We start from the raw sequence: 14,697 nt of genomic DNA, 5'->3' as shown, positions 1-14,697 counted from the left end.
CTTCCAAAGGTTGTTTCTAACAAAAATATTAACCAGGAGATAGTTGTACCTTCTTTGTGTCCGAATCCAGTTTCAATGAAGGAACGTTTGTTACACAATTTGGACGTAGTCCGTGCTCTAAAATTCTATTTAGAAGCTACAAAAGATTTCAGACAAACATCTTCTCTGTTTGTCGTCTATTCTGGTAAAAGGAGAGGTCAAAAAGCGACTTCTACCTCTCTCTCCTTTTGGCTTAAAAGCATCATCCGATTGGCTTACGAGACTGCCGGACGGCAGCCTCCTGAAAGAATCACAGCTCACTCCACTAGGGCTGTGGCTTCCACATGGGCTTTCAAGAACGAGGCTTCTGTTGATCAGATATGTAAGGCAGCGACTTGGTCTTCACTGCACACTTTTGCCAAATTTTACAAATTTGATACTTTTGCTTCTTCGGAGGCTATTTTTGGGAGAGAGGTTTTGCAAGCCGTGGTGCCTTCCGTTTAGGTAACCTGATTTGCTCCCTCCCTTCATCCGTGTCCTAAAGCTTTGGTATTGGTTCCCACAAGTAAGGATGACGCCGTGGACCGGACACACCAATGTTGGAGAAAACAGAATTTATGCTTACCTGATAAATTACTTTCTCAAACGGTGTGTCCGGTCCACGGCCCGCCCTGGTTTTTTAATCAGGTCTGATGAATTATTTTCTCTAACTACAGTCACCACGGTACCATATGGTTTCTCCTATATTTTTCCTCCTGTCCGTCCGTCGGTCGAATGACTAGGGTGGGCGGAGCCTAGGAGGGACTATATGGCCAGCTTTGCTGGGACTCTTTGCCATTTCCTTTTGGGGAAGAGATATTCCCACAAGTAAGGATGACGCCGTTGACCGGACACACCGTTGGAGAAAGCAATTTATCAGGTAAGCATAAATTCTGTTTTCGTCAGAACTCTTCATTGCAGTATGAGTCCCCTTACCTTATTTTTCATTCTGATAAATTAGTTTTACAGACTAAAATTAGGATTTCTTCCTAAGGTTGTTTCTGATTGGAACATTAATCAGGAGATTGTTGTTTTTTCCTTGTGTCCTAATCCTACTTCTCAGAAGGAACGGCTTCTGCGCAATTTGGACGTAGTCCGTGCTTTAAAGTTTTACCTGCAGGTGACAAAGGTCTTTCGTCAGTCTTCTGCTTTGTGGTTTTCTCAGGAAAACTTAAGGGACAGAAAGCTACGGCTGCTGCTTTCTTTTTGGCTGAAGAGTATCATATGTTTTGCATATGAGACTGCTGGTCAGCAGCCTCCAGAGAGAGTTACGGCTCATTCCACGAGGGCCGTTGTTTCCTCATGGGCATTCAAGAATGAAGCTTCTGTGGAACAGATTTGCAAGGCTGCAACTTGGTCCTCTCTTCACACTTTTTCAAAGTTCTACAAATTTGACACTTTTGCCTCGGCTGAGGCCGCTTTTGGGTGAAAGGTTCTTCAAGCAGCTGATGCCTTCCATTTAAGTTCCCTGTCTTGTCCCTCCCGTATCATCTGTGTACTCTAGCTTGGGTATTGAATCCCATTAATAATTAAGATGATCCTTGGACTCATCGTGTCATTAAAAAGAAAAGAAAATTTATGCTTACTTGATAAAATTTTTTTTTTTTTTTTTACACGAGTCGTCCACGGCCCGCCCTGTTTTTGTAAGAGACAGGTTGTTGGGTATTATAAACTTCAGACACCTTTGCATCTTGTTACTTCCTTTCTCTCCTTTACTTCGGTCGGATGACTGGGTTGGGAGTGAAGGGAGGTGATATTTAACAGCTCTGCTGTGGTGCTCTTTGCCGCCTCCTGCTGACCAGGAGGTGAATATCCCATTAGTAATTAAAATGATCTGTGGACTCATCGTGTCAAAAAAGAAATAAATTTATCAGGTAAGCATAAATTTTCTTTTGCTTTACAAGAAAAAATAGAATTTCTCCTAAGTGTAGTCAGTCCACGGGTCATCCATTATTTATGGGATTATAACTCCTCCCTAACAGGAAGTGCAAGAGGATCACCCAAGCAGAGCTGCTATATAGCTCCTCCCCTCTATGTCATATCAAGTCATTCTCTTGCACCTAACTAAAGATAGGACGTGTGAGAGGACTGTGGTGTGTTAAACTTAGTTTTTATTTCTTCAATCAAGTTTGTTATTTTAAACGGCACTGGAGTGTGTTGTTTGTTCTCAGGCAGCATTAGAAGAAGAATCTGCCTGAGTTTTCTATGATCTTAGCGGTCGTAACTAAGATCCACTTGCTGTTCTCGGCCATTCTGAGGAGTGAGGTAACTTCAGAACAGGGGATAGCATGCAGGGCCCACCTGCAAGGAGGTATGTGCAGTAAATTATTTTCTAAGGAATGGAATTGACTGAGAAAATACTGCTAATACCGATGTAATGTAAGTGCAGCCTTAAATGCAGTAGTAGCGACTGGTATCAGGCTGATAAGTATGTATGTATAATCTGAGGTATTTCTGGGGAATGGAATTTCACTAAGAAAATACTGTCAATATTAAAGTAATATTTGAGCCTGCACTGCAGTGAAAGCGACTAGCAGCAGGCTTATTAATAACACTTCATAATTTTCAATTTTAAAAACGTTTACTGGCATGTTAATCGTTTTTTCTGAGGTACTTGGTGATAAAACTTTATGGGCATGATTTTTACCACATGGCTGTCGTTTTTTTCTGCATGAAAACAGTTTACTGAGCTTCCCCACTGTTGTAATATGAGTGGGAGGGGCCTATTTTAGCGCTTTATTGCGCAGTAAAAATTTAGTCAGTCTTCCTATTTCTTCCTCCATGATCCAGGACGTCTCTACAGAGCCCAGGGGTCTCCAAAACTAGTTTTGAGGGTGGTAATCAATCACAGCAGACCTGTGACAGTGTGTTTGACTCTGATAAAAACGTTTATTATTTCAACTGTTATCCGTTTTGGGTATTAAGGGGTTAATCATCCTTTTGCTGGTGGGTGCAATCCTCTGCTAACTTTATACATTTTCTGTTAAAATTTGGTTGTGTTAACATATTTGGTTCATTGTTAATTCAACTGTGTCACATTTTTATGTTTCTTAAAGGCGCAGTAGCGTTTTTTATATAGCTTGTAAATTTATTTAAAAGTTTTTTCCAAGCTTGCTAGTGTTATTGCTAGTCTGTTTAAACATGTCTGACACAGATGAATCTGTTTGTTCACTATGTTTAAAGGCCAATGTGGAGCCCAATAGAAATTTGTGCACTCAATGTATAGATGTTACTTTGAATAAAAGTCAAACTTTATATGTTAAAAGAATATCACCAGACAACGAGGGGGAAGTTATGCCGACTAACTCTCCTCACGTGTCAGTACCTTCGCCTCCCGCTCAGGAGGTGCGTGATATTGTGGCGCCAAGTACATCAGGGCGGCCCATACAAATCACTTTGCAAGACGTGGCTAATGTTATGACTGAAGTACTATCTAAATTGCCAGAATTAAGAGGTAAACGTGATCACTCTGGGGTAAGAACAGAGTGCGCTGATAATAGTAGAGCCATGTCTGATACTGCGTCACAATTTGCAGAACATGAGGACGGAGAGCTTCATTCTGTGGGTGACGGATCTGATCCAAGTAAACTGGATTCAGAGATTTTAAATTTAAGCTTGAGAACCTCCGTGTATTACTAGGGGAGGTATTAGCGGCTCTGAATGATTGTAACACGGTTGCAATTCCAGAGAAAGTATGTAGGCTGGATAAATATTTTGCGGTACCGGCGTGTACTGACGTTTTTCCTATACCTAAAATGCTTACAGAAATTGTTAACAAGGAGTGGGATAGACCCGGTGTGCCCTTTTCACCCCCTCCTATATTTAGAAAAATGTTTCCAATAGACGCCACCACACGGGACCTATGGCAGACGGTCCCTAAGGTGGAGGGAGCAGTTTCTACCCTGGCTAAACGCACCACTATCCCGGTGGAGGATAGCTGTGCTTTTTCAGATCCAATGGATAAAAAGTTAGAGGGTTACCTTAAGAAAATGTTTGTTCAACAAGGTTTTATATTACAACCCCTTGCATGCATCGCGCCCGTCACTGCTGCGGCGGCATTCTGGTTTGAGTCTCTGGAAGAGACCCTTAGCACAGCTCCATTGGATGAGATTATGAACAAGCTTAAAGCCCTTAAGCTAGCTAATTCATTTATTTCTGATGCCGTAGTACACTTAACCAAACTTACGGCTAAGAACTCCGGATTCGCCATTCAAGCGCGCAGAGCGCTGTGGCTTAAATCCTGGTCAGCTGATGTGACTTCTAAATCTAAATTGCTTAATATTCCTTTCAAAGGGCAGACATTATTCGGGCCCGGCTTGAAAGAAATTATCGCTGACATTACTGGAGGTAAGGGCCATGCCCTGCCTCAAGACAGGGCCAAACCAAAGGCTAAACAGTCTAATTTTCATGCCTTTCGTAACTTCAAGGCAGGAGCAGCATCAACTTCCTCCGCTCCAAGACAGGAAGGAACTGTTGCTTGCTACAGACAGGGCTGGAAACCTAACCAGTCCTGGAACAAGGGCAAGCAGGCCAGAAAACCTGCTGCTGCCCCTAAGACAGCATGAAGTGAGGGCCCCCGATCCGGAAACGGATATAGTGGGGGGCATACTTTCTCTCTTTGCCCAGGCTTGGGCAAGAGATGTCCAGGATCCCTGGGCGTTGGAAATCATATCTCAGGGATATCTTCTGGACTTCAAAGCTTCTCCTCCACAAGGGAGATTTCATCTTTCAAGGTTATCAGCAAACCAGATAAATAAAGAGGCGTTTCTACGCTGTGTACAAGACCTCTTACTAATGGGAGTGATCCACCCAGTTCCGCGGTCGGAACACGGGCAAGGATTCTATTCAAATCTGTTTGTGGTTCCCAAAAAAGAGGGAACCTTCAGACCAATCTTGGATTTAAAGATCCTAAACAAATTCCTAAGAGTTCCATCGTTCAAAATGGAAACTATTCGAACCATATTACTCATGATCCAAGAGGGTCAGTACATGACCACAGTGGATTTAAAGGATGCCTACCTTCACATACCGATTCACAAGGATCATTACCGGTATCTAAGATTTGCCTTCCTAAACAGGCATTACCAGCTCTTCCCTTCGGGTTAGCTACGGCTCCAAGAATCTTTACAAAGGTTCTGGGCTCTCTTCTGGCGGTACTAAGACCGCGAGGCATAGCGGTAGCTCCGTACCTAGACGACATTCTGATACAAGCGTCAAGTTTCCAAACTGCCAAGTCTCATACAGAGTTAGTTCTGGCATTTCTAAGGTCGCATGGGTGGAAGGTGAACGTAGAAAAGAGTTCTCTATTGCCACTCACAAGAGTTCCCTTTCTAGGGACTCTTATAGATTCTGTAGAAATGAAAATTTACCTGACGGAGGACAGGTTATCAAAACTTCTAATCTTGCCGTGTCCTTCATTCCATTCAACACCCGTCAGTGGCTCAGTGCATGGAGGTAATCGGCTTAATGGTAGCGGCAATGGACATAGTACCATTTGCGCGCCTGCATCTCAGACCGCTGCAATTGTGCATGCTAAGTCAGTGGAATGGGGATTACTCAGATTTGTCCCCTCTGCTAAATCTGGATCAAGAGACCAGAGATTCTCTTCTATGGTGGCTTTCTCGGCCACATCTGTCCAAGGGGATGCCCTTCCGCAGGCCAGATTGGACGATTGTAACAACAGACGCCAGCCTTCTAGGTTGGGGCACAGTCTGGAATTCCCTGAAGGCTCAGGGATCATGGACTCGGGAGGAGAGACTCCTTCCAATAAACATTCTGGAATTAAGAGCAATTTTCAATGCTCTTCTGGCTTGGCCTCAGTTAGCAACTCTGAGGTTCATCAGGTTTCAGTCGGACAACATCACGACTGTGGCTTACATCAACCATCAAGGAGGAACAAGGAGTTCCCTAGCGATGATGGAAGTCTCAAAGATAATTCGCTGGGCAGAGTCTCACTCTTGCCACCTGTCAGCGATCCACATCCCAGGCGTGGAGAACTGGGAGGCGGATTTTCTAAGTCGCCAGACCTTTCATCCGGGGGAGTGGGAACTTCATCCGGAGGTGTTTGCCCAACTGCTTCATCATTGGGGCAAACCAGATCTGAATCTCATGGCGTCTCGCCAGAACGCCAAGCTTCCTTGTTACGGGTCCAGGGACCCGGGAGCGGTGCTGATAGATGCTCTGACAGCACCTTGGGTCTTCAACATGGCTTATGTGTTTCCACCTTTCCCGATGCTTCCTCGATTGATTGCCAGGATCAAAAAGGGAGAGAGCATCGGTGATTCTAATAGCGCCTGCGTGGCCACGCAGGACCTGGTATGCAGATCTAGTGGACATGTCGTCCTGTCCACCATGGTCTCTGCCTCTGAGACAGAACCTTCTGATTCAGGGTCCTTTCAAAATCCAAATCTAATTTCTCTGAGGCTGACTGCATGGAGATTGAACGCTTGATTCTATCAAAGCGTGGATTCTCGGAGTCAGTGATTGATACCTTAATACAGGCTAGGAAACCTGTTACCAGGAAAATTTACCATAAAATATGGCGTAAATACTTATATTGGTGCGAATCCAAGAGTTACTCATGGAGTAAGGTTAGGATTCCTAGGATATTGTCTTTTCTACAAGAGGGTTTAGAAAAGGGTTTATCTGCTAGTTCATTAAAGGGATAGATTTCAGCTCTGTCTATCCTTTTACACAAACATCTGGCAGAAGTTCCAGACGTTCAGGCTTTGGCTAGGATTAAGCCTGTGTTTAAGACTGTTGCTCCGCCGTGGAGCTTAAACTTAGTTCTTAACGTTCTGCAAGGTGTTCCGTTTGAACCCCTTCATTCCATCGATATCAAGCTGTTATCTTGGAAAGTTCTGTTTTTAATGGCTATTTCCTCGGCTCGAAGAGTCTGAGTTATCGGCCTTACATTGTGATTCTCCTTATCTGATTTTTCATTCAGACAAGGTAGTTCTGCGTACTAAACCTGGGTTCTTACCTAAGGTAGTCACTAACAAGAATATCAATCAAGAGATTGTTGTTCCATCATTGTGCCCTAACCCTTCTTCAAAGAAGGAACGACTTCTGCACAATCTGGACGTCGTCCGTGCCCTGAAATTTTATTTGCAGGCAACTAAAGATTTTCGTCAAACTTCTTCCCTGTTTGTCGTTTATTCTGGACAGAGGAGAGGTCAAAAAGCTTTGGCTACCTCTCTTTTTGGCTTCGTAGCATAATACGCTTAGTCTATGAGACTGCTGGACAGCAGCCTCCTGAAAGGATTACAGCTCATTCTACTAGAGCTGTGGCTTCCACTTGGGCCTTTAAGAATGAGGCCTCTGAACAGATTTGCGGGGCTGCGACTTGGTCTTCACTTCACACTTTTTCAAAATTTTACAAATTTGACACTTTTGCTTCTTCGAAGGCTGTTTTTGGGAGAAAGGTTCTACAGGCAGTGGTTCCTTCCGTGTAAAGATCCTGCCTGTCCCTCCCGTCATCCGTGTACTTTTAGCTTTGGAATTGGTATCCCATAAGTAATGGATGACCCGTGGACTGACTACACTTAACAGGAGAAAATATAATTTATGCTTACCTGATAAATTAATTTCTCCTGTAGTGTAGTCAGTCCACGGCCCGCCCTGTTTTTACGGCAGGTCTAAATTTTAATTAAACTCCATTCACCACTGCACCCTATAGTTTCTCCTTTCTCGTACGGTTTCGGTCGAATGACTGGATATGACGTAGAGGGGAGGAGCTATATAGCAGCTCTGCTTGGGTGATCCTCTTGCACTTCCTGTTAGGGAGGAGTTATAATCCCATAAGTAATGGATGACCCGTGGACTGACTACACTACAGGAGAAATGAATTTATCAGGTAAGCATAAATTATATTTTTTACAATAAACAGCCAACAATCTCCATGCCTACCTGCCACCGGATAGTATATTTCACAGAAAGTAGACGTCCGGACTCAATCTGAGTCTGTTCTGCTGCGTCACCATAACGTAGCAGAGAAATACTTCTTAACCGCTTGTCACCACTCTCCGTAATACCGGAAACTAAGTGAGACGGACAAAAAGAGCGCGCACACATTGCTGCATAATTAGCTCCGCCCATCGTGGGCGTATCAAAAGTAAACCTACCGGTCAGCAAATGACTGTAAAATAAAGCCGTCGGGGGTTGTGAAAACGCACCCAACACATGAGCCACATCTCCTTGTCCCCAGTGCCTGCCATAACTGCCTTTATAATGTAATCCTCACTCCCAAGGAAAGTGCCAATTTTCCTGTGTCCCCAGAAAATATACTTAGCATTTACCTTAAATCTGCCCGGCAGTAAGGCAGCTCACCAGGTTTGAGAGGTCCTTTCCCTCACATGGACCTGTGGAAAAAGAGTCTGAGTAATCTTACTCAGGCTTTCAGTATTACGGCAGCTTTAAATATATGGGAGGCACAGGGAGAATTATGTCCCACAAGTTCCCATTTCTTGAAAGCCACCACTGCTCTACTGAAGACTTATGTGGATTACGGCTACACCCTAGCGGAACAAACACAAGCTTGTGTTAAAAAAATGAAAATAAACTCTTGATTGAAGATCTTTTTAAACACCTAATTTTACCACTTCCTTTCTCTAACGTAGGCAAAGAGAATGACTGGGGTTAGAGGGAAGGGAGGTGATATTTAACAGCTTTGCTGTGTTGCTCTTTGCCGCCTCCTGCTGGGCAGGAGTGATATTCCCAATAGTAATTAGATGATCCGTGTACTCATCGTGTCATTTGAAAGAAATAAAATGTATGCTTACCATCAATGTCCATGTGATCCACAATTTTTTTTAATTTATTTTTTTCCCCATAGCAGTTTGTGGGAGTACCAGTTCGCACTTTTTATACTGCTTTTCCTTTCTTTGCTTTTTTTTCTTTTTTACTTGGCCTTATAATGTAGGACTGAGAAATCATGCGAAAGTGGGAGGAATTTATGTCTCTGGTGTTATGTCTCTTCCTGCATTTGATAGCACATGTACTGTCATGAAATAAATTAATTTATCAGGCAAGTTTTTTTTTTTAACAAATTAACATTTTGTTTGCTGCTATTGTTTTTTTCAATGGACACCATTCACCACGTTTGTAAGCCAGTCCAGGCTTGTCTGTAGACAACAAGGCTAATCATAGTCTTAATGTTAGTGTTCAGTGGCATTGTTTTGCTTTTTATCTGTTAAAACCAGTTAGGGAAATATATGTAGAAGTGTTAGTCAGCATAGTGCATTTCTAGTTCTGAGGGAAAAAAAAATCAGACCTAAATTACATGAATTGGGGACAAAATAACGAACAGCTTATTGCAAAGTCATTTTACTATGCAACTAAATTAAAATATCAAGGTGTTAATTTAAAGTAAAAAAATACTTTATCCGTGTGCACAACTGGTGTGTAAGAAGCTTACAGGTTAATGCATTATGCCCTATCCGCTCTAAATGAATGTGTATAAATATATTTCTCTCCCCCCCCCCCCCCATTTACCTATTCCAGTCAAGGAAACTAAAGCAAAACGCAAGAGAAAGTTGATTGTTGACAGTGTAAAAGAATTGGACAGCAAAACAATTCGTGCTCAGCTGAGTGACTACTCTGATATTGTTACTACTCTGGACCTTGCACCTCCTACAAAGAAGCTTATGATGTGGAAAGAGACTGGTGGAGTGGAAAAACTTTTCTCCTTGCCTGCTCAGCCTTTGTGGAACATCAGGCTACTCAGGGTAGGCTAATATTTATTTACAAACCATATCTTTAAGGTTTTACATTTTATATGAATTATTTGCTGCTCTGGGTTGCGCTGTCATTTTATTCATCAGTCAAACTGTTTACTGTTAATTCAGTAGCCTTTCTGGTGATTTAGTAGGTAGTTACCGTTTAAAAAAAAAAAAAAAAGAATTCTCTTATAGATTAGTCTATACAGCTTTGCTAGCATGTTAGTGTTGAGTGCTGTTGAATATTTGTAATTTGTGCTTACATTATTTTCTGGAATAAAACATTAATTTTATGTTGAATGATTGAGTGATCATGATAAATGTTTTTATTGAGAAAACTTCATCTGCTTGTTCAGCTTTTCACACGCTGTCTCACACCGCTTGTGCCTGATGAGATAAGAAAGAGAAGGAAAGGTGGTGAAGCTGACAATCTCGATGAGTTCCTTAAGGAATTTGAGAACCCAGAAGTCCCAAGAGAAGAACAACATCAGCGAGATGTAATTGGTGAGTAGTAACCTTTAGTAAGGAAAAACAGAAATCTGTACTAACTTAATATAATATATAAATGGGCAAAGTACTTAACACCCCGCTATAATTCTACAAACGTTTCCCAAGGCTTTTAGGGTAAAATTTGGTTTTACAAAAACTTTCATAAACTTTATTTTTTTTTAATTAATAGATCAGCCAATTTTGGAAGAGCCAAGTCGTCTACAGGAATCAATTATGGAGGGAAGTAGAACGCAGCTGGATGAATCTGTTATGCCACCCCCTCCACCTCAGCAAGGAGTTAAACGTGATTCTCAACAAATGGAACCAGAGCCAATTCTGCAGGTAAAATACTGATGGACGTTATCGTAGAAGTAATGGGTTGTATTCTTCACTTGAAAGTTTACTAATAAATGCAATTCCATGCTTCCGCTATTTAGGTATGTGCATAAGGATCAGAGTGTGGAAGTGAGAAGCCGCTATTTATCTTCGGATATTTCCATAGATTGATTCCTGTAAAAGATCCCCACTCTAAGATCTGAATTTGCACAGATCTTAGAGTGGGCATTTTTTTTACAGGAATCAATCTGGCTATGAAAATATCCGAAGGGAACGAGCGGCTTCTTCCACATTCAGATCATTACAAAGGGTCTGAATACACATACCTATTAGTGCTAGGTTTTTTTTGTTTGTTTTTTAAGGGCCATAATAGTGAAAATATTACATGCTATAAGTCATTAGAGCATGTATTTTTAAACTTGGGACCCTGCAGTGGTGTTTCTAAAGCTTGCGGAGGACTGCTGGTCACTACTGTTAAAATTACATGCTCTAAAGAAGAGCTAGTCATTTTTACACTGTAATATAGCACCCTTTAAGAAAGTATTTGTTGTCTTAAATAAAAAAAAAATCCCTTCACTTTACCTATATGTGGCATCACATTCCAAAACCTACAAAACTTATGAAACTTAACATTTAATTTTTCTACTTGCAGCCAGAACCAGAGCCACAGATTGAAATTCCCCCTGTAGAACTTCCTCCAGAAGAGCCTCAGAACCTTAATGATCTGATTCCTGAACTGAACCTTTTACCAGAAAAAGAGAAGGAAAAAGATGAAGAGGAGGAGGAAGAGGTAATTATGTTAAAGCTTGATTTTTCTGTTATGAAATTTACAGTATGTAAATAGGCATCTTTAGTATGCCTACATGCTTCTCCCTAAAGTTTTAAAGAGACATTGTACTGTGACATTTCATCCTCTATTATGTGTCCCAATTGTCCATTTTACTTGCTGGTGTATTATATTTTTAACCGATCGCCGTTTTTAGCTGCTACAGCAGCCCACGGCTAAAAAAAAAATTTCACCTCTTAGCCAATAGCCGTGCGGTATATCCGGCTTGGCGCCCATGGGAGCCGGATTTACTGCATGGCTATTGGCTAAGAGGTGAAAATGTCACCTTAGCAAAAAAAGTTTTTAGCCGTGGGCTGCTGTAGCAGCTAAAAATGGTGGTCGGTTAAAACAAATAAAGGAGCTTTCTACATGAAGTATCTTATACTTCATGAATTGGAAGTCCCCTTTTCTCTTGTAAGATGTATCGAGTCCACGGATTCATCCTTTACTTGTGGGATATTCTCCTTCCCAACAGGAAGTGGCAAAGAGAGCACACAGCAGAGCTGTCCATATAGCTCCCCCTCTAGCTCCACCCCCCAGTCATTCTCTTTGCCGGTGTTCTAAAGTAATGTGTCTACCCGTAGGAATGTGTATACCTCCATCACTTCCGGTGACGTTTCTCAGCTGGTGGAGGTTTGTGGCGCTCACTGCGCCTGCACTAGAGGCACAAACTCCTTACAAAAGCTGATTAGAATACGATCAATTATGTGGCGCGCGCACGTTACTAATCATTGAACCAGCTAGGGTGATAGCTGAACATTGAGTAGCTATTCCATGTTTGGTTAAGGGAGTCTGGGTACATTGGTGGAGTTATGTGTCTGCCTGTCAGGGGAGTGGATGCAGGATATGATGTTGAGCATAATGACACTACGAGTGTATAGTAAAACAGCATTGTAAACTATGCATTTGTATTGTAGACGTTTTAATTTAAGACACCGGACTTCTCCTTCTCCCTAAAGGGCTGGACCCTTAACAGACAGCTGGAAATCGACAAGCGCTGGAAAACATTGGCCTCTCACCCATCCCAATCCATACCCAGGTTCTGTACTGACGCACATTACAGAGATCAAAGCATAAAATAGAGCTCCGGTGTCTTAAATTAAAACTTCTACAATACAAATGCATCGTTTACAATGCTGTTGTTTTACTATACACTCAGTGTCATTATGCTCAACATCATATCCTGCATCCACTCCCCTGAAAGGCATACACATAACTCCACCAATGTTCAATGATTAGTAACGTGCGCGTGTCACATAATTGATCGAATTCTCATCAGCTGTTGTAAGGAGTTTGTGCCTCTAGCGCATGTGCAGTGAGCGCTACAAACCTCCACCAGCTGACTATACGTCACCGGAAGTGACGTAGTATACAAATTCCTATGGTAGACGTTTTATTTTAAGACACCGGCTCTAAGCAATCGGAAGGGTAAAGTGAATGTGGTGTTAGAATTGTAGTTTTTATTTTCTACAAGCAAGAGTTTATTTTAAATGGTACCGGTGTGTACTATTTACTCTCTAGCAGAAGGGAGATGAAGATTTCTGCAGGGAGGAAGGTGATTTTAGCATGTTGTAACTAAAATCCACCGCTGTTACCACACAGGACTGAGGAGTGCAAGAGAACTTCAGTTGGGGGGAACGGTTTGCAGGTTAGGCTGCAATAAGGTGTGTTCAGTCATTTATTTCTAGACAAGACTGTGATAATGCTAGAAATGACTGTTAATATCCCCATGAGGGAAAGGTAAGCTGTATTCAGAGACTAAGTATGGAATTTCAAGCTTACATAACAGGGCTAGTTTTTGCTGGTTGACGCTACTTCAGGGCAAACTGTTTTTATTGAAAATATCGTTTTTTGAGACACTTTGAAGGTTCCTTTGGGTTTCTTTCAGGGGTTATTACCCACATGGCTATTACTAAAACACTTGGGAGTGTTTCTTTAGGCCTCACAAGCACTGGAGTGAGGTGGGAGGGGCCTAATTTTGCGCCTCAGATGCGCAGTTATTTTGACTAGAAGTTCAGGCTGTTTCACATGGAGGGTCCTGCTGCAGTTTGAGGGCCTATAAGAAGCTTTTTCCCCACAAATCTGGTTCCTAAGGGCAGGTAGGGCCACAGCAGAGCTGTGGCAAGGTGCTGAAGTTTCTTTAACAGTTTTTTTACTTACTGTTGATCCGGTTTGGGCATTAAGGAGTTAATCGTTTTTATTGCTAGTGGTGCAATCTTACTAATGCTTTAGGTACATACTGTAAAAATTTTGAAAAGTTTGCTGCATTTTTTCACTGTTTTGCAAAATTGTGTACCTTTTTCATCTCTTAAAGGCACAGTAACGTTTTTTTCAAAGTGTGTTTTTACTTGATTAAAGTGATTTCCAAGCCTGTTTGTACTACTACTAGTCTTTTAAACATGTCTGTCACCAAGGAAAATCCTTGTTCAATGTGTTTAGAAGCCATGGTGGAACCCTCTCTCAGAATGTGTCCCACTTGTACTGATATGTCTATACACTTTAAAGCAGCGGTCACCAACCAGTGGTCCATGGACCACTGGTGGTCCACGAGAAGATGTTGGTGGTCCTTGACACCAATCAGGAATTCATCTTCTCTGATGGCATCACCCTTGTCGTGCCGCAATTCCCTACAGTGCCTGGCTGGACATTAGTGAAAACCAACGGAGGAGTTATATTACAATCTCCCTACACACGTTGTGTAGTACTGCACAACTTGCGTAGCTAGATTGTATTTTTAACTCCTCCGGCCCTGCCTGCTGCTCAGAGGGAGATGATTCCATTCTAAAACCAGCAGAGGTTGGTATAGTCTTGGCTTGAAATAGTGGAATTAAAGTATATAAAAAAAGAAAATCTTAAAAGAAAAAATTCTCATATTTCATTTTTCTTCCCCATTAGATTAGATTCGTTTTATTGTCATTGTACAATGTAAGAAAACAGAGACAACGAAATTATAGTTGAAAATCTAACCAATCCCATACACAGATAGCACTATAATAAGACTAATAGATAACAAAAATTCAAGTGACTTGTGTCTCTTTGTAGTAGTTTTCCCAATTCCTTCAGATGGAGGACTTACATCACTGTTTGTTTTCCTCCCCTCCATCTTTTTTTTTTTTTTTATTAAATATTGATTATTTTTCATTCTAATAATTTTCCCTGCGCACAAAGCCATTCAACCTGAATTCCAGTAATTGCCACCCAGCAGATCAGCCACATCCCACCAGTATTATAGTAATTGCCAGTAACATCAGTCATGGTTAGCTCACATACATATTGAGAGCTTTCTGATATAAACTTAATTTATTACTCCAA

General features: G+C 41.8%; 1 protein-coding gene across 1 annotated transcript in view; it reads left to right on the top strand.

The window, feature by feature from the left end:
• RAD21 (RAD21 cohesin complex component) overlaps positions 1-14,697 on the top strand; it is a gene marked incomplete in the record, with an annotated part of 310,812 nt that overhangs the window by 269,730 nt on the left and 26,385 nt on the right. Inside the window, 4 exon segments of the mRNA XM_053715306.1 lie at positions 9,520-9,743; positions 10,091-10,238; positions 10,414-10,565; positions 11,212-11,349. Coding sequence (XP_053571281.1) covers positions 9,520-9,743; positions 10,091-10,238; positions 10,414-10,565; positions 11,212-11,349 — 662 coding nt within the window.

The sequence above is a fragment of the Bombina bombina genome, chromosome 5 (assembly GCF_027579735.1).
Source record: "Bombina bombina isolate aBomBom1 chromosome 5, aBomBom1.pri, whole genome shotgun sequence".
NCBI classification, from domain to species: Eukaryota; Metazoa; Chordata; class Amphibia; order Anura; family Bombinatoridae; genus Bombina; species Bombina bombina.
Note: the sequence above shows the minus strand (reverse complement) of the source record. Positions and strands in the feature narration are given on the sequence as shown.